The sequence below is a fragment of the Mustela nigripes genome, chromosome 1, assembly GCF_022355385.1.
Source record: "Mustela nigripes isolate SB6536 chromosome 1, MUSNIG.SB6536, whole genome shotgun sequence".
Classification (NCBI taxonomy): Eukaryota; Metazoa; Chordata; class Mammalia; order Carnivora; family Mustelidae; genus Mustela; species Mustela nigripes.
Genome location: NC_081557.1, coordinates 252,573,287 through 252,594,312, shown reverse-complemented (window position 1 = coordinate 252,594,312; position 21,026 = coordinate 252,573,287). Strand labels below are relative to the sequence as shown.

At 34.6% G+C, this 21,026-nt stretch overlaps 1 protein-coding gene across 13 annotated transcripts in view; it reads right to left on the bottom strand.

Annotated features, from left to right (window-relative positions):
• Positions 1 to 1,660: 1,660 nt before the first annotated feature.
• ADGRL3 (adhesion G protein-coupled receptor L3) overlaps positions 1,661 to 21,026 on the bottom strand; it is an 801,456-nt gene continuing 782,090 nt past the window's right edge. For 5 of the 13 annotated variants that reach the window (XM_059384586.1, XM_059384604.1, XM_059384610.1 and 2 more), the window contains 3 exons: positions 16,435 to 16,563; positions 11,787 to 11,804; positions 1,661 to 9,866 (listed from right to left, as the gene is read on the bottom strand). In XM_059384586.1, coding sequence (XP_059240569.1) covers positions 9,067 to 9,866; positions 11,787 to 11,804; positions 16,435 to 16,563 — 947 coding nt within the window. In that variant the 3' untranslated portion in view covers positions 1,661 to 9,066. Of the gene's footprint in view, positions 9,867 to 11,752; positions 11,805 to 16,434; positions 16,564 to 21,026 lie in introns of all 13 variants that reach the window. The other 8 variants (XM_059384626.1, XM_059384635.1, XM_059384652.1 and 5 more) reach the window with 4 other exon arrangements.

The following is a 21,026-nucleotide window of genomic DNA, read 5'->3' as shown; positions in this document are numbered from 1 at the left end:
ACATAAACACCAAGCAAATTGTGGTTATTATGCTGCTTTGATAATGGGATGAAATAGTCCTATAGAACAGAGAGGAACTTTAACTAGAATTTGATTTAGCAGTATACTACTATTCTCTGTCCATTATGTGTTTTGGTGGGGGTCAAGAGTAATAATACAAACAAGACACACACACACACACACACCGTCTATTTAATACTAAATCAGAATCTGTTTCCAAATTTTCTAAATAAAGGTTTCATGTGTACTAAGTATATCATATATATATATATAAAATACATTATATATAATATAATTATATATATATTTCACATACAAAATAGATATTATATTTACTTTAGAGTTGAGGAACCTATTCTTAGAAAAATAATTTGTTCAAAGATGTAAATTGGTGAAACCTCAATCTCTTGACTGCCTTGTTAAATGGATTTTAAATATTTTGAGTGTCTTAAAAGTGGGCGCCATATTTTTTCAACATTCACTTGGCTGTCTGTTAACCAACCCCTTTCTTATTTAAATGAAAGGGGGTGAGTTGATTTTTTTTTTAACTAGTCATTTGGTTGATGCAATATAACATTGTTAATAATGAAAATGGACTTTAGACTGTGAGATTTTAGTTCAAAATTCACCAGCTCTATGACTGTAAAATCTGAATTTAAATTTCCTCAGTGAAGTGAGCATGAAAAAAATCCATTTCACCATATTATTAGAAAGACTAAATGAGGCTATTCAAAGTGCCAGGTAAATCCTGAGCAGTCAGAATGTACAATTCTTCTTGATGTCCTTTGCAAATAATTCCTATGAAAATGTGTTTTCAATATTACAAAGGAGAAGTACCTGAACTGGATTTTTCCAGCTGATATATGTGTTCATTTTTGTGATGCTAAGAGTTAGTAAATAAAATTATTGGAGTCCCTGACATTGCAAAATGGTGATTCTATAATGTCTATCTTTGTGATCCCCACTGTATACTAATATTGATTGTGTTCTTTATTCAAAAGAAGAAAGACATGTCCCAGCCCAGAACTCCATAATCTCCTTCGCACCAGAAGTTCACCAGTGACTGGACCGTCCTCACCTCTATCCACCAGACCCCCATTTCGAGATGGGGGAGAAATAAGATTAGGTGACAGATAAGTCTACATTTGATTATATCTCAGTATTAGCAAACTTTAAGAGAAAACGGTAAGTTCTTTTTTTTTTTTTTTAAAGATTTTATTTATTTATTCGACAGAGAGAGATCACAAGTAGGCAGAGAGGAAGGCAGAGAGAGAGGAGGAAGCAGGCTCCCCGCTGAGCAGAGAGCCCGATGCGGGACTCGATCCCAGGACCCTGAGATCATGACCTGAGCCGAAGGCAGCGGCTTAACCCACTGAGCCACCCAGGCGCCCGAAAACGGTAAGTTCTTATTTTAACTTCTTATCCTTCTGGAAAGAGCAAATCACCTTCTGGTTACCTTGGATGGCAGCAGCTCTCTGAAGACATTAAAAAAACAAAAAGCCCTTGCATTTTACTTATAATGTGTGAAGAAAAGGGGGGTAGGGTATGGGGATAGCAAGGAAATCTATTAGCAGTGTATGTGTCATTGGTCCTCTAGGACGAAACACTGTCCCCAAACCAAAGTTCTAGCACTCCCATATAAGAAAAGTGACTACATCACTTATTGTTTACTGACATTTTTTATTGAGGTTTGTAGCTCATGATTTTACATGTGATTGTACAGAGCATTTAAGAAAAAAAAAAAAAGGTTGGAGAGGTTGTACAAGAGAAAAAATCCAACAGATAGAAATCTGGAAGGTGTATATGATAAGATTAATTCCACGTGTAAATATATGAGAATGGTAAGAGACCAGAGCCTGCAATAGCTATATTCTTGTTCCTAAAAAGAGAAATTGTTCCTATCGATGAGAAATAACTTAGTTATTTTTAAAAATAAACTATCATTTTTAAAAAAAGATTTATCTTGAATTAGATTTAATGCTTGGCAAGTGGGAAAACAGTATGGAAAAACTTCCCAGATTATCCTTCTACTTCCAATACATTCACAGAAGCCAAACGAAAGGAAATCAAGCTGATTCTACTGCTATTGATTTTGTAGTTCATAGGCAAAGATTATTGTCAGAATATACAAAGAAGACTTGTTTATAAATGAACACATTCTGATTGTCTACAGCTGTTTCAAGACATATCATCTTTTATTACTTAGGATGGTAAAGGAAATCTTTATTCTGAAATGAGGCATGGAAACCAACTTTAAGTGTTTTTCCTCATCTCTCTTGATTCATGATGTTATCCCAAACATAAGACATTGTGACAACTTGAAATACAGGGCATTAAAAATGCTCTAGAAGACTAGGCAGTGATCAGCATAAGAAGACACTGGGTTCTAGTCACTGTGTCCTGAGTTCCATCCCCAAAGACATCTGCCTACTGTTCAAGAGTTGATGACATTCATGAGTTTTGCCAAACTTTTTTCGAAGTCAACCAAGCCATTTCCTTTTGAAGTCAGGATCATTTTGCCAGTTTTGCCTTCAGAAGAATCAGGGAATTTTTAACCTTTAAAAAGCTACTTTAGGTAGGGAACTTAAACACATTTCCTTGCCAATGTAGTATGAAATTCTGCATCCTTGGGCCATTGAGAAAAACTTAACTCTCTTAAAATTTAAAATCCTCCAATATTGGACCAACTGTAAATCTTTAATAACCTTAGGTCACAGAGTGGAACATTCTCATTTCAAAATTATTCATTCTGAATGGCAATGTTAATCTAAATTAGATCCTTAGAAGTCGGCTTTCCTTTCCTCTTCTTTCAAGCTCTTTCCTTTAGCATTCTAGAATGAAAGAAGCAGTGGGAATACTTTTAGACACATTTGGATTATGGAGTACTTTGATAACATGTCATACAACTGTCGGCAGAATTTTACGGATTGACTATAATAATTGAAGAGAGAGGACTTGAGAGTAATATTTTCAGCTGTGTAATTATTTGTTCAGTCTCAATGTAATATTCATAGATATAATAAATTATCCTGTAATATGAATATTGCTTGGTTATGAATTATCTTGCACAATGTACATAATTCCAATTTAATATTAATTTTATGTTTATTAGAAAGATTCATAATAAAGCTCTAAAAGGTACAAAGCTACTAGTAGCATTAACTGTGTTGGCATACAATAGAGTAAGCAGATTGGAGAGTGAAAGTGAATTGAGACAAAAATACTTATATTTAAGAAACATTTATAAAATATTGATGTTTCCTTGAGACAGGTGTGGCTAGACAAGAAATACCTAAAGAGTGTGAAAAGTGTTTGGAGTTTCCTGTGGAATCAGCAGGATAAAATTGTAATATGGTACTTCAATTTTTGCTTTAATACATCAAATGCATTTGGTACAGTGTTTAAGATTTTTACCACTCTGAACGATTTCATTATTTTTTCCTGGAATTTTTTTCTCTGGAACTCTAATTTAGGTCCTGCTACCTCACCGTAAGTCTACCAACTTGGTTCTGCCCTTTTTCTATTCATACTGTGATTTTAAAGACCTGCTTATCCCAATAGAGGTTTTTTCCCCATGCATAGTCTTCCTTGACTTCTTCATATAAGTCAAAGTTCTTCTTTCACATGCCTTCTTAAAAAACCATAGTTTGCATTTACCTTTGAAATGCTGTAATGGGACATAAATGAGAAAAATTTGTGTGACATACTACTAAAGGAGAGGAAGAAAAATCAAAACATAGCTGGAATGAAGACATTAGAATAATAACTTAAGGGTCCTGGATGTTAAAGACATGTTGACTTCTAAGTTTTTTGAAAGAGGGTATAGCAATAACTTTATTGAAAATGAAATAGGCAAAACCATAGTAACTACCTGTTTCATTGCAAAAATCACAAAGTTATTTCCTCTGCAAGCTGTAAATAAAAGGAATCAAAATATGTAAGTGTGTGTAAGTGAAAGTTAAAGATTGATTTCACTTTTGAAGCAAAGGGTAAGTAGAAGTAATGAGGTTAATTAGCAAATCAGAGAGATTCTTCTGATGGCCTAAGCAGGAAAGAAGCAGCTACCATCACTTTTTAATTAGAAATGAAAATTTAGATATTTATTGATTATTTTTCAGATGGTTTAAAAAGGATGTATTTGCTAATTTCAAAACTGAATTTATCATAGCGATTCACATCAAATCTATTTTATGATCTCCAGGAAGGTTTCCATGTAGAATTCTTTTGCACCAAAATGTTTCCATAGGCTAATTTGTAATGTTGCTGCTTCATTCTTGTGCTTCCATGTTCCTAATTTATTAATGTGCAGAAATCTAACATAAGATACACTTAAAGTATTTTTAGAAATGCATAGTAATTATTTATGCAGTAAGTTATAATCATATTACTAAACATGAGCTAATTTAATCTTAATATGTTGGTACTACAGTATACTAGGAAGATCATACATACTGTCATTTTATCTCACGTACTTCTGTTAGAGAAGAAAAGACATTAATGTCACCATTTTTAGAATTGCTCAAAATCAAATTAGGGTTTGAGTTTGTATAGCTCTTTCGCTCTAATCTGAATTGATACAGTAGTTCTATAGTGTTTTGTTTTGTTTATTTTTTTCCAAAAACATCTCAAGCAGTAGCACCTTGGTACAGTACCAATGAACAGCTTCTAAAAACAAATTATTCTTTCACTAATAGGAGATGATTACTGATTAGTTTGGAGTTGGCCTTTAGACAACCCAGAAACTATTTTTCCATTCCCTTTTGGTCTCTATAATGCAGAAAGTAAATTTTTAAGTTTTTAATGTCATTTTTTTTTGAAGTGAGCAAACCAGTCACTTGATGTGAACCTGTGGGGGGAGGGGGAAGCTGAAGATAGTGCCTAAAATTATGTCTATGGGTTCTTTATGAATATTACTAATTCTCTTATATGTTTATCTCCCTTACCATGAAAAGTTTTGCCATACCAACTAAGTTAAAACAAATTTAAAAAAAAAAAAACACTTAATTTTAAAATCCTTTATCAATATGTTGACATTTTTATGTTAATGGGGATTTTAAAAATTTAGATCATAAACTACACTTTTAATTTAGAGTCTTTTGTAAACTTGTTTGACAGGAAGTTAAGGGTGTTTCCATTATCTGCACTTGATCAATACAGTTTCCTGATTATTTTCATTTCAATGTAATGGTTATCACACAAATTCATTTTTGCCATTGTAATTATTTTAGCATAGCAATTTATTATTCAGTTGTAGTATTTTTAACTTTAGTAGAGTGGAACCAGAGGGACCCTCAAAAAAACCTAAGGGAAATCAAATCTATTTCTCCTTCACAAAATTTAGATTTCTCCATAAATATCATCAATTAAGAACATGGGCTGTGCAACAATCCAACAGTCTGTGAATCAGCTAAACATGAGGTCTATTAGCTAGTCTCCTGATAAAGTAACAAGAAATAGACCTCAAAAAGAAAAGAAAAAAAAAGTTCAAGAGGAAAATACTATGAAAACATTATTTTACTAGGGAATAATTATTGGTTTATTTCATTGGCATAACTTTTACTTTCAGCTATCCAAATATGTATGTACAGGATGTCTGTTTGGTGAAAATTTACTTTACAGAAAATCAGATAAACATCAGAAATATTCAGATAAGGAGGTCATGGATGGCACAGGGTATTAAAAGAGAGTCAACCAAAGGTGCTAAAAAAAACAAGAAAAACTTTAAAATTATTAATTTATCAATAGCTACACAAGGGAATACATGGGGGGGGAAAGTCAAGTTCAGGAATTCAACCCTTGCTAGTGTAAGACGGACTAAATGAATACATGTTAGATTATACAGACATTTCTTTTGAAATGTATACATAATTAGTCCCTTTACCATTTTGTTTTATTATAGTCATGTAAAACTTGGGGGAACAATCTCTTTCTGTAAAAGTCTTTGGGATCTTAAGTTTTTCTGAAAGCACATCAATTATGATGTATTCAAATTCGAGAATCTCACCCTTTCATCTTGATGCAAGAGCGTGGTCGTAACTGACAGTACGTAATGGCCTTCTGCACCAGTTTGTGTATTCAAGTGATTTTCTTCAGCTTGGTCTATGTAAAGCTGGGGAGGCTACCTGTTTCAAATTTCCCTGTAATCAAACATAAAAGATAACGGGCAGGGAGGTAGCGATATCTGAAAATCAGAATTGGCAGCATCAGCAAGCTGAGTTGAGGTAGTTTCCCCATTGTTCTGTGAAACTAGTTTCTTACTGACAGAGCTGCCTTCGCATAGATTTCTGTCGAACTGGCAAAACAAGCATAAATGCTCATAATCCACAGACCGAAGTCTGTGTTTCTGAAGTTACCTTAAACTCATCTAAAAACGGTTCTTTCATTGCCAAACATATTCTATGCAACAGATAGGCTAACCACCTGTCAGGTGCTAATATTGCCAATAGTGTGGTCTGAAAAAACCTAATTACCATTAAAGCTTGAGGTTCTCCTGCAACTTAGGAAAAATCTGGAGACTTAAAAAATACTTATGTTAAGCGACCAAAAAAGTATGATGAATAAGATATTCTGAGGTGATATCAAGGTTATGATGTACTCTGGCCCAGCACAGAATTTTTTTTTTTTGTCATTTATTTTTAAACTGTATATAGATTACTGGCTACTTTGTAAACTACTTCTTCTCATCTTAATTAAAAAAATTAATTTATACATGGGTGTTGTTTAGATTTGGAGGGAAAAAAGAAAAAAAAAATGAAATCACCAAAACATACTCCAGGAAATGATGATTTGGCAATTTCATTCCGGCTTTGCTCTAGAAGGGACTCCATGCTTAGACACTGCTGGAAAAGGTTCTTCAGTTACTGAAGATCTAGAAAGTTTCTTTGAAAGGACTTTTTTCCATATATGGAACAAAAAATTAGCATAAAAATATCGTATCTTTATAAAATGGATAATCACTTTGCCATTATTCTGGCACTTTTTAGCCAATTGAGTGGCTTTGAATTTCAAACATTGAAGTGGGACTTAGAAGGAAGAAATACATGGTGCACTCTCTCCTCTAATTCAATAATTAAATCTCTGATTGAAGCTGGTTTTTATAGTAGGCATGGTGACTCCAGCTGGTTTATAAAATAAGCACATAGTAACATATATTAACCTGCTTTAAAGTAATTTATACATCTTATTTCATCCAACATAAACATGCCCATCCCATTTTTTCTGGTTTACTTTGTCTGAAAAAATGGTCTAATTTTGTGCTTAGGTTATCCGTCTCGGCAGATTTTATTTCTTCTGCATGGCTCATTTGGGCCATAGAGGATTAGCAAAGTATATATAATGAAAACAGAAGGAAAGACGAGAAAAATGAAAAGAGTAGTTAATCATATAGTACATACAGCAAAACAATATCTTCTAAATCTCAATCAGTTGTTTATTGGTTGGCAAACAAGTTTCACTTTTACAACAAATATTAGTAATGAGGTCATCCAACTTTGAGACCATACAAAATGGATCATAAATTTAAAAAAAAATTATATGTGCTGCTAATTTACCTCTTGTATTCCTACATTACTTAAAATCCTGTCAAATAAATAAATCTTCCTGTTAATAAACAGAAGAGCTTTAAAAAAAATCACTTCAAAATAACTTGACCTTTTGATTCTTTCTACAAGGGAGTGAATTTCCTTTAAAAATTGATAGTGCAGGTGCCCACTTGGGGATTGGACTGAGCATTCAGCACTTAAACGCCTATGGGATACCGTTTTGTTTTAGTGTTTTTTTTTTTTTTTTTTCACATGCAGAAGCCCCACTAGTTCTATTGACACCTCTTGACTTCTAGAATCATAGCTACTGTCTTGGTGATGAACTGCTTGCCAAATATGCTTTGCATTACAACAAATGTGCACTGTAAACAGAAAAGTTCGTCCTGCTCTAATTTGCAAAAATGCTCTTGGAAATACTCTGACTGAATAAAGATATATAGTGAGGGAAGGAAGTCTAATTTTATTTATTTTATTTTTTTTTGTAAAAAATAATTTGTTTGTATTACTAGAAAATGATTCTTATAAAGTGATAGTTTCATTTATTTATTTATTTATTTTTTTGCCAGGTGAAATTTTAAAGGAAAAAAAGCAAAAAGCAATAAAAAACTAAAGAAAGAGAGAGAGAAAGAAAGAAAGAAAGAAAGAAACAAGAAAAGAAAAAAAGAGAACAAAAGGAAAAGAAAATGAAAGAAGAAAGATACGAAAGAAGAAAGGAAGGAAACTTTGCTCTCTTACTGGTAGACAAACTTGCAAGACCAGCACGAAAGAAAAAGAAAATATCTCTTTTTTTTCCACTACATTAACAGGACTCAAATTCTGGAGGAACAGAAAGCTGACTATATGTGCAATGCTAGTATCTGTACATTACATAGAAATTGTTCATTTTTTTTTCTGCCATTAGTTTTATCATCAGTTAATACAGCAAATCATAAAATATGCATTTAGCATATAATTCTAGAATTCCCCTCCATTTCATTATTTTGTTGTTTTATTTTGTATTCCACAGCTATTCCTGCTGTGGTGAATTCAGGTTGTGAGTGACTAAAAACCACTATGTGATACAGTTTTCCTTTGTTTTTACATTTGTTTGTGCAGCACTCCAATCTAGATGCAGCATTGTTACTAATTTCAAACAACCATTCTGGCCTTTTAAAAATCAGGTCCTTGTTATTATAGTAACAGAGCATCAGAGATGTTAGAACAAACACAACAGAATTCAACAAGGCCACAATGAGCGCCATCTTCTTCGTATCTCGTTCATTAACATAATGAAGTCTCCATCTGAGGGGGAAAGACAGGAAAGGAGAGGGCACAGGAGAATTTCAGCAGTTATCTTTCTCCCCTGGGCTGACCTACAAATCCCAGTTAAAAAAAAAAAAAAAAAAAAAGTCTGAAAGTCCGTGTTTGTGTTTCAAGAACAGCATAAAGATTTAGGAGTACACACATTATTACCACTGCTTATATCAACTCAGAACAGTCCACCAGGTGTTAGCAGTTTCGTTGGTTTCAAGTTCTGTGTCATCTTCTATAGACTAGTGACCAAATGAGCTGGTCCTTTTGAACTGCCCTCCGGAGGGGTCCCATCTTTGTTTGGAGGAACTATAAATCCATCACTGCTGCCGCGCCCTAGCTGGTAGTAGGTGTGCAGCTGATGGACGTGGTTTCTGGAGCCTAGGTTTGGCATGCTTTTGTAGTAAACATCTTCGGCATCACCACATTTGGCCGGTGGGGGTTCGGTCTGGGTGCTGGTGGTAACACTCTCCGCGGCGGGCACACCAGCCAGGGCCGGCATGCTGGTGTACAGAGAGTCCCTGTGGGGTGACTGGAGATCTTCTGTGTGCTCGTTGGTTAGCAAAGGGAAAAAGCTCTCACTGTGGTCTTGGGGGAGCCGCCTTCTGGTGTAATGGTGTGGCTGGTGGTTCTCCGCAGAGTAAACTCTTGGGGGAAGCAAAGGAGCATCGGATTCCTCATGAATGAGTTCCAGGCCCAAACTCTCCTCATGGTTAAAGGAGGTGGCGTCATCCAGGACAATGGCGTCGTCTTCACTCCCGCTGCCAAGGTTATTCACCAGCTTGTTCATCAGATTCCTGTTCTGTTCACTGGAGCGCTCGTGGTTGTTCAGGTAAGACGGGATATAGTTGGAAGTGAGTTCCTTCAGAATCTTTTTCTCTAGGGCGGTCTCGTTGTGGTTATAGCCACGGTCTATGATTTGCACACAGTTGCTCAGGTACTCACCACTGGCAATGCTGTAACTATTGCCATGGTTACCATTCAGTGGTAGAGTATCCATGACACTTGTATCCCTGGCATTGTTCAGAAGCCCCTCTGAAAAAGATTACAGAACACTATGACATTTACATCCGACTGGCCGTAGAACACACACACACAAACACAAAAGAAAAACATTTGACTATGAAGTATGTATAAATTGCTAGCATGTTTAAGTAAGTCATAAAATTTTTGGAAATAAACGAAAAATACTACTAAGTCTATATGTACCTATTATATATACACTTGGACAATCGATAGAAACCTTAGAAATGGATAGGTATCTAACTAAAATAAATCTTTAAATGAATAATTTTTAAAAAGCCTATCAATTTGCGATTTCCACACAAACATTGCCTGATAGTATCTGAAGCATATCTGGTTATAACTTAGAAAACAAAACAAAACAAAACAAAATTTCAGTGTAATCATTCGTTGCTTTCAATTTATACACATCAAAGTCAATTCAATAATTCATTACCTTTAATTTTACATGTCTTAACATTAAAATAGGTATACTATTAACATAATTCATGTGTGGTGCTTTGAATATACTGTCAAAAGTAAAAGAATCAAGCACTTTCTAACAATTTGATATGTAATTTTGTGAGATTCAAATTAATTCCTACACATGAAACCACAAAAGGATTATGTTAAATTTGTCAGTATGATGTAGTCATGAAATAATGCTTAGTCAAATAAGTGGCACATCAAAATAATTTGCACATAGGAACTTTCAAAACAAAACTAGTTGGATTTACTTTCTAAATTTTTTTCTACCTATAAACCCATTAGTGATTGTTTAGGGTCCGTAGGTAAGACTACAAGAAAATGTGTAAAGACACAGGGATATGATTCCTAAAAACATAGTGTTGGTATTAAAGATTCCATGCCATAATGAATGATGACTTTGTGTGCATATACTAAACTTTGAATTTAAAGAAGATTAAACATTTTATTCTGGGAAGAAATAGTTGCAGTGAAATAAAATTTAACCACATGCTTCTTCAAGGTTTTTGCATTCTCTTGAATAAACAGAAATCCAAGAATCTATAATAGTTCCAAAGTCAGTTCAAATGCAACCACGAAAGAAAATAAAACACAAACATTTAACCAATACTCGTAAATAAGAAAGAATATTTCTTTACAGAACAATTAATAGAAAGATTCTATTGAACTTCTCAATACACTACTAACTTGTGAAAATATAGCATTCATTCTATATCTGTGATGCAGTTATGTTTATCAAAACTGAACTTGTTCATAGCTGGTTTAAATAAAGTGTGGTCTCTATTTTATATGGACTTCTGATGCATACTCTGTACTCAAGTAGCAGGTCCCCAAAACAGGAATGCATAAAATATTCATTAAAATGCAGCCATCACAGACATAGGGTGAAGCGATTTATTTTCATGTTATAAGATATCTTGTAGACAAATCCACAATGTTAAGAAAAATAAAAGTAAATGCTCTTTAAAGGGCCGTATGTGATGGGTGAATGCTGCTGTGGAGGGCGCTATGGTATGCTGGATGGTTATGGTTGAGTGACCGATGCATTGAAACGTGTGTATTATTTCTGTTGTCAATGCATTAGGTACAGGTTGGAAACAGCCATAGTAAAATAAAGTGGGTATGCTGCATGGGACATACATTTGTATAATGGAATGTACTAATAAAAATGAAAAGTATATGCATTACTTAGCAAAAATAAATGCTTAATTTAAAAACAATTTAACTCACACAAACATTACATGAGACTTAAAAACTATGTTGATCATGTGACACAGTAAAAGAATCAGACAACAAAAGCGTCTAATCTCTATTAACATAAATTTATATAAGTCGATTCATAGGCTCTTTAGTTTTTAAATTGTGAGATGAACTGTTTTTAATAACTACATCATCTATATGTGATGCAATAAAAGTGAACTAAAAAAAATTACATTTGATATGCAATGTTTAGCTTTACTCCCATACTTGTCTCTCTGTAGGGCTCTAAACGACAGCATGAAGAAAAGGAAAGAAAAAACAACAAGTAAGCTTACAGCGACAGTAGAAGAAACATGAGTAAAAAGCAAATTGATGATATGCAGAAAAAAGAGTCAAAGGAAATAATTTCCACTGCCCCAAAATTCATGAGTCTGTGTTACATGGTTTATCATAATTAAAAATACTGAAATGTTAGTCAGAAAATAAGAAACCCATCTTAACACATGCTAATAAAATGAGTCTTCAATAAGCGTTCGTACAGTTTATAAATGTCAAACAAAAACACATTTATTTTAAAGTTAAGATTATTACACCAACCGAGGAGAGTAAAGATTTGAGTGCAAGCCACGACAATTCCCACAACTATATTTCAGTCATCTGTATATTATGTGTATGTTTACCTGAACATACCTGCTTCTAAGGAATGTTATTTAACTTTAAAATTTTTCAGTGAAATTATATCAAATCTTTAGCTTGTATACAGAGGGAAAAAAAAAAACAGTTGTAAGTTTCCATAACTGTGTATTTTTCCTTTATGTATCTTTTCTCTTCATGTAAAAAGGTTATCTTTCCCCCACTGTACCTATATAAATGCTTCTTATCATTTGTGAATAATACTGATCAGAACTGTCATTTCTGGAACTCTTATTCAAAAGTTGTGTAACTATGGAGAAAGAAAAAGGTTAAATCCAACCATTACTTGGTATCAAGACAACGTGAGAGCAAGAAAAATACCACCGTCAATACCAGATTTTCTTCTGGATTGTTGCACAATCATTTGCAATCAAACCATTTTAGAGTTAATCCTTTAAAAAAAACAATCCTAGCAAAATTATTTAAAAAAAAACACTCATATTTTCATCAGGTCATAAAGGACAGCTCTTGCTGAACTTGTTTACAGGAAGGTTAAATCATCACAAACATAAAAACCAGGAAGCTCATTGGGCTAGCTCATTTCAGGAGATCCCAGCTGATTAACATTATAATAAAATATTAAATAATAAATAAATAAATAAATAAGTAAATAAAAATTAAATAATAAAACATTAACCATTGCTTTAGAGATATGGTTTTTGGACTTAGAAGTTGATTCATTTCTCAGAAAAGACCAACAATATTTCAAAATGGAGAGGAAAGTTCTTTTAAAGTTTCCAAATAACTTTAGAAAAATAATTTGAATTGAAGAGCCAAACCAGTATATTAACAGATGGAAATCGTTTGTAAGCTCATCAATGGCTCCTTCCCTAAATGATAGAATTTTAGAACTGGAAAGCCTATGAGAGATGACTGAAGTTCAGCCCCTGCTTTTCAGGGATGAAGAAACTGCAGCCAAGACAGGCTGAGCCCCACCTAACCCCACCCTGCTAATAGCAGAACTGAGATCGGAATGGAAATCGCACAGATGTCCTCTGTGCACCACCATCTATGTCTTCTTCATATCCGCCTTAGGCTTTGAAGCCATAACAGAATATTTATTTATATATTTTATAATATAATCTTGTAATCTTACCGGCTATAATATATTCTTCATTATATCCTGTCCTAAGGGTATGTCTTTCTCTAAGTTGGAGGATAGAATTAAATTACTTTAAAATGTAAATTATTTTGTAAAATCATGACTTCCTCTCTATTTTATGTCTTGTTGACAGGTTAATCTATAGCGAGATTTATCTTACAAAAATTGAATTCTCTAGCACTGACAAGATGATAATGGTCCAGAAATACTATGCATGAAGTTTTAAATATTTCCATAGACAGACTCTGAATCCAATATAATAAAAGTATATTAGTCATCTTTATTCCTAACTCTATATGCTTCAGTAACTCTATAAACACATCTCTACATATTTTAAGTAAAGGCATTACAAACAAATATAGATACTTTAAATCTGAATGCTTCTTTGCTTGGATGGCACTGGTGCAACTGAATTAAGAGAACCCACAGAACAGAACCAAGTGGTAATTCAACATAAACCACTCCAGTACATACCGAGCCACCTATATTTCATGTAAGATTTCCCCTTGCCAGTAAGAATATTAAGTGCATTCATCTGAAAGCATAAGATTAGTAGCAACATGACAATCACTAGGATATATTTTTGGTCAGTGGTAAAAAGAATTACTTTAAGCACACTATAGTTTAAGATCTTAAAAATTTTTACACATAAAACAGTTAAACAATTTCACTTCTGACTCTGAAAAACATGAATAAAATTATTTACTTTTATTTTTAAGAAAAGTCAGTAGACTTTACTTAATTTACTGATAAACACAATAAATCCATTCAGAAGAATCCTTTGTGTATTTCTTGATAATCTTAAGAGCAGTATTCACTAATAAATTTCACAGGAATAAAACTTTATACCTATATGGTATTATTTTAAATGTTGTGTTGAGAAAACTTCACTTTCATAGTGTTTATAGTAGTGTTCCATCCTTAGAAAAATCCCCTAATTTATGATACCGGTAAAAATAAAATACGAAGGCAGATATTGAATTAGGGAAAACATAGATCAGTAATTATTAGTTGTTCATTACACAAGGCATTAGAAATTATATCTGATAAAAAGCTGAAGAAAAGGTTATTTAAATTTTTATTTGTTTTATAACAATATTAAATAAATTAAACAATTTTTATGGCTTTTTAACAACTCTTTGCATAAAGTGAATGTGGAATAGATTTAATTTGCAGATACGATGCAGATTTTCACCTAACATTACTGAAAACTTACTGATATGTCAGTACACTGTAAAATGTTAATGACACAATTATCTGTCACTTAGCCTAATTTAAAAAAAAAACACAAGCGTTCAAAGGTCTGCAAAATCGTTCTGTCCAGCCACATTTATTGTGTTGTGAAATGTACAGTTCATTGAGTGCCACAGGGAAACAGGGACTCTGACAAAGGAGAGACGACTCCGAAGGGGAACCATGAAGAAGGACCCAGAAGCTATCTCATATTGATGGCACTAGGGAAATGGAGGACCAGAAGAAGCCAGATGAGCTGCTTTCAAAGTATTTAAAAGGACTGACATAGAGAGCAGAAGAATACTTTGCTCTTCTTTGCTCTAGAGGGCAAATCAAAGCATCCTGCCCAGAGGCAAATTTCAGCTCACTGGAAGGAAAAAATCTATGTAACAAATGGAGCATTTCAACCATTGCAAGTCTGAAATCCTGAGGTCAGAAAGGTCCCATCAGAGAGGCACACAGGCTGACAGAGCGCCAGCACCGTGGTGAAGAGGGTCCATGAGCTCTGTTCCTTCTTTTGATTCTAAGACAGGCAGGCCTTATGGAACTTGATAAATCAAAAGTTCCCTTAATTACTTCATCTTAGTGAGAAACGGTTTGACCATATTCCTGAAGTCACTTCCGTGTTACTGACTTCAGTATTTTTGAGATAAGTTGACATCTTCCTACATATCTGACAAGGTGTCACATAGGAAGCTCAGAAGGGTTTAGACACCCAATGGCAGTGCTGTAACACACACACTTGTATGGAACGGCCATCCACACCGAGTTTTACTCACTCGCGACACTCCTGTTTCACCTCTGACTGAGAAGGGAAAGAAAGCACAAAGATGCACACCGAGAATAACAGGAATTTTATTCAAAATTGCCTGGGAAAGCTCAATACGGCTAATCTGTCACATCCAAGTTCAAAGAACCACTTAAGCCTATTTGTTACAGTGAATTTTCTTTCAATATAATATTACATAATTGGATCCCTAACTAGGGCTTTTCCTTTAGGAAACTTTTATTTGAATAGTTCTTTCCTGTGGTCTCTTCCATAGGATATGGATATTTTAATTTCTTGCGATTCAATACATTTATTTTTATTCTTAGAAAAGGTAGAGTCATGTCCAAACGCTTATAACAGAAGTGGTTTTAAAGAGATTTATGGTTATTTATTTGACATGCGGTTAAATTTCTTTTTCCTTTAAAGCTGGAGGATATTCAGAAGAACCATATCCCAAAGCCTTGTTTTTCACACATAGCCACAGTAGGGGGGGAAAGAAAAAATCATGACCTTCCTGAGCCAGCTCACCCTGGTAATGGCAAGCTAGTGTGGAACCTGACTTGCTATTGTTCAGTTCAGTAGCAAACTGAAGGGCTCTTTTCTCCACGGCTTAGTTCCACGTAATTTTCCATGGTGTTGGCCTAAGTGCTTTCACCAATACTGATGCCTTGTGCCTAGAGTGTGCGTCATGGCTTAATAACGTAAGCTCATTGTCTGGGTCTTATAACACTGAGACTCTTGACTCAAGTTCTCCTTTATCTTACTTACCTTAAGCAAATGTCTCATTTCTCAAAATAAATACATAGGTATTTAATATAGAAATCAATCAACAACAAGAAAAGCACTGACACATCACAATACATTTTATAACGTTACAAACACAGATTGATGACTCAAGCATTGGTTTATCAGAAGGAAGGGATCCAGCTGTTACTAAGGAAAACCTAAGGAAAATGGAAAATAAAAGCACCAAGAGGGGTGGAAGACGAAAGGTGTCTGTGTGTCTGCTTCCAAAAGAAAGAAAGGCAGGTGGAAGGAAAAAAAAAATAGAATGTGGCCATAAAAGCTACATAAAATGGGACTCTCACTTGAAAAAATTAAGATAAACTCCAGCACACCTTGTGCGTTGTACATGCTGACAGAAGGGTTGTTACAGACCGCCGGTTCCCCAAGCAATGTATTATAGGGATTGTTAGTACCATGCGGACGAAGCAGAGCATTGCTTATAAGATGATTAGCCATGGCTCCTGGAGCAGCCCCATAGAAAGACAGAGAAAAAAAAAAAAAGGTCAATCAGGCAAATGTGTTTGAAAAAAAGAAAGGAAACATTTAGAATGACAACAGTTGATACAGTCCTGATTACAGGCAGGCAGCTAATTAGACTCAAAAATATATGCCACTAAAGCACACACGTTTCCAATAATGCACATATCCGAGAGTCAGTGGGAAAGAAAATGGTTTACAATGTTGATTAAGCCACATTTAGGGTGTTCTCTTTCCCAAAGTGTAAGCAAGAATTTATTCCCATGCTTGCTAAAAATTAAAAAGAAAAATTAAAATTTAAATTAAAAAAAAAAAAAGCAAAATACAGTCTTCCATACAAACAAAACAAAACAAAAGCTGGAAAAAAAAAATTAAAGCACAGAAAGAAAAGCCGAAATAAACAAAACATTCCCTCATTCACAGAAACCACTGGGTGGTTCTCAATGAAAATAAAAAAAAAAAAATAAAAGGCAACATTTACGATAAAACACTCATTTGGAGAGCAGTTGATGACACAACAGAAGAATTTGACATTTCTTAAAATTCTATGGAAAGGAATTCCTTACGTTGAAATAAAAGAATACATAATCACTCTTATTAGTACACCATAATAAGCATACTAATTAGGTGAATTTACAAATCTGATCAAATAAGCATATGGATATTATTTTAAAATATTTTTTAAAAATATGCACGCTGTAATATCCAGCACATATATAATTCCATTTTCCATTTTCCAACTGGTTGTTTGAACTTTGGCACAGCAAAGTCGCAGAGTAAAATTATTTCCTCTCTTTGTGAATAGAGGTACTTAGTTCCAAACATATCGGTATGAGCTGCAACCTCCCACTTTCCAAAACTGCTTAACCAAAAAAACCCAAAAGATCACAGTAACAGTTTTATTAAATATAATTAGGTCATGTATAAAATAAAGGCAGAATGCATGTTTATGTTAGTTGATAAAGAAAATGTGACTGAGGACAAGAAAATGTAAATTGTATGGGGACAGTCGGGTTGAACACAAATATAAGGTTACGAATAATATATAAATTAGAGAATGAAAATATGATCTATAGACCAGGAGAAAATATTTGCTAACAAATACACACATATTTGCAATTCAACAGAAGATTAGTATCTGGAATATTGAAAGAACTCTCAAAAATCAACAGTAAAACAACAACAATAAAAAACCCCCAAACAGAAAACAAACAAACAAAAAAACCTAATCCAATTACCGAATGGGCCAAAGACATAAACAGACATTTCACAGCAGAGGATATACAGGTGACAAACAAACCTATGAGAAGAATTGCTATTATCTATAGAGGAAAATACAGTTTAAAACAACAATACGATATCAGTAGACACTGGAAATTTCAGTGGAGACAAAATTAAATACTGGGGAGGATGAAAAGAAAGTGGATCATTCACACTTCGCTGGGGGAATGTAAGAGAGTACGGCTACTCTGGAAAGTAGTTTGGCAGTTACTTCTAGAACTATCCATGCAGTCACGGTACCACCCAGCAATTGTACTCTTGGACACTCATCCCAGATGGAATGGAAACTTACGTCTCCATAAAAACCTATTCATGGATGTTCACGCAGCTCTACGTATAATAGTCTGTAACAGGAAACATCCCAAATAGCCTTCAGCTGGTGAATGGTTAAACAATCTGAAACACGTCCTTACAATGGAATACTACTCAGCAATAAAAAGGAACGGGTACTGATACACATAACAAACTGGATGAATTGCTGGATAATGAGAGAGAGTAAAAAAGACAATCCAAAAGGTTATGTACTAAATGATTCCATATATATGGAAATTATTTATTTATAATATATTTATAATTTATTTATATAAATTTTCTTAAACATTAAATATTAAGTATTTTTTGATATAGATACCATTCTTGAAATGACAAAATTATAGAAACGGGGAAGAGATTAATGGTTGACAGAGTTAAAGATGCAAGCGAGAGGGAAGCGGATGTGGTCATATGGTTATAAACAGGCAACTTGAGGCTTCCTTGTGGTTATGGAGCTACACTGTGTCTGGACTACGGTGCTGTAAACACCACCTACTCTTGTGATAGAATTGCATTGAACTTTTTTTTTTTTTGAACTAAACACACACACACGCACACAGAAATACAACTAAGTATAAGTAATAGTGAAGACATCTGAACAAGATTGCTAGCTATTGGTCAGTATCTTCGCCATGATTTTGTAGTATAGTTTTACAAAGATATTATTGAGGAACACCGGGCACAAGGTACACAATCGCTTCATTATTTCATATAACAGCAAACGGATCCAGGATTATCTCAAAATAATAAGTAATCTATATTTAATGAATGAAACAAAAATGTTAAAGGGCGCCTGGGTGGCTCAGTTTCTGCCTTCGGCTCTGGTCATGCTCCCAGGGTCCTGGGATCGAGCCCCACGTTGGGCTCTCTGCTCAGTGGGGAGCCTGCTTCCTCCTCTCTCTCTGCCTGCCTCTCTGCCTACTTGTGATCTCTCTCTCTCTCTCTCTCTCTCTCTGTGTCAAATAAATAAATAAAATCTTTTAAAAAATGTAAAAAAAAGGAGAAAAAGCTTGGCTATGATAGTTTTTTATTTTTGTTTTTTTCAAAATCAAAGCTCTTTGTGATACAGTAAATTATCAGTCAAATAATGCATACTTTATCTCATTTTTAATTTTTTAAAATAGGTTCTATGCCCAACATGAGGCTTGAAATGATGACCCTGAGATTAAGAGCTACGTGCTCTACTGAGCCAGGCACGTGGCCCAAAGAACACATACTGTAACCTCGAGATTTACAGAACAATATAGCTTCTCAGATCTCTAAAGCTGGATTGATTCCTTGAGGAAATAATCCATGTGCCTGTATTCTATATAACCTGCAAAGAATTAGCACAGAATCTTTCACTAATTAAATGAGAATTTGCTGAAATTGTGGTTTATGGATTTGCTAGTTTGAAAGAAGAAGGGATATGTCTGAGTAACCAATCAGTTATCTATCATTTGATTCCCCTAGTGTAAGAAGGCGATCCTTTTTCCATGGACATTCAAATCTTGCAAGAGGTCATTTTTCCTGTTGCCATTCCAAACACGAGCAACAAGGCATTATCACATGGTTCCTACCATGCCCACTCACAGTTAGTCACATCAATGGTACCACCTTTGAAAGGTGGCCCTTACTGTGTCAGAAACACTGCCTTTTTGCCAATGCCTAGAACTCTGAAGTGAAAACTTGTATAGAACCTGTCTTCTTGGGTCTTTAGCGTGCCAAGTTACTTTTGTCCTTCCCTATAGCTGCACTGTGTTTCACTTGTCTGTGCTGAAGCCTATGCTGTTTGCTTCTGGCTGTTTCCCCAATTTACTCAGGTCACTTTGAATTCTGATACTATTTTCCAAGGTTCTGTCCATCCTGTCTCTTCCTCTTCCCTCCGACTAACTCCTGATTTGTAAACTTCCTTTCTAATAGCTGTGAAATTGCAGCAGACTTCCAAGAAGATAAGTGTTTACAGACCATCTGTCACTGTTTCTCAGCTGAAAGTTCAGCTTACTGGTTAGTCAGGCCGAAGACACAAATAGGCTGATGTTGCGGGGTTGAGGAAAAGATAGTTACAAGACTGCATATGGGAAAAAAACGTTTATGTGCAAATTTCACTGGAATGTAAGCCCCAGGAAAGCAAGCAACACATGGGGTTTTATTACTACCCTAATACCAAGTGTCTAGAATAGTTTCTGGGGCTCAGTAATATTTGTTATTTAATGAAAAAAAAATGTGAACTTGGGGTGCCTGGGTGGCTCGGTGGGTTAAAGCCTCTGCCTTCGGCTTGGGTCATGATCCCAGGGTCCTAGGATCGAGCCCCGTACCGGGCTCTCTGCTCAGCAGGGGGCCTGCTTCCTTCTTTCTCTCTGCCTGCCTCTCTACCTACTTGTGATCTTTGGCTGTTAAATAAATAAATAAAATCTTTTAAAAAAAAAGTGAACTCTACGGGAATCTTCATGTATCAAACTAAAGCAAGTAATTTTATCAATTATGAGCAGTCTTACAATTTGAACAAATTTCTTAGGAGCATCAATCGTCCAATCCCTATGTAATTTCTTCCTCTCCTTCTAACACTGTACCGGGTCCTATACTATTGAAATTTTAAAGCAGAAATAGACACTCATATAATTATTTGGAAATTCAAAATGCTACCTGAATGCTAACTGCAGATAATATGATAAGAGGGGGAAAATAGCTTGGCACAGCCTGCTGAAAAGAGCTCAAAGTAAAAAAATCTCCAAGTGACTATGTAAGAATAACTACTCCTTAATTATCTGATTCACTAACTCCTGGCTACATTCTAGTCAAAACTGCTCCTTTACCATCACAAACAAGGGTTAGCTCTTTTTCTTTTATGGAAAAAGAATTAAATTGAATTCCA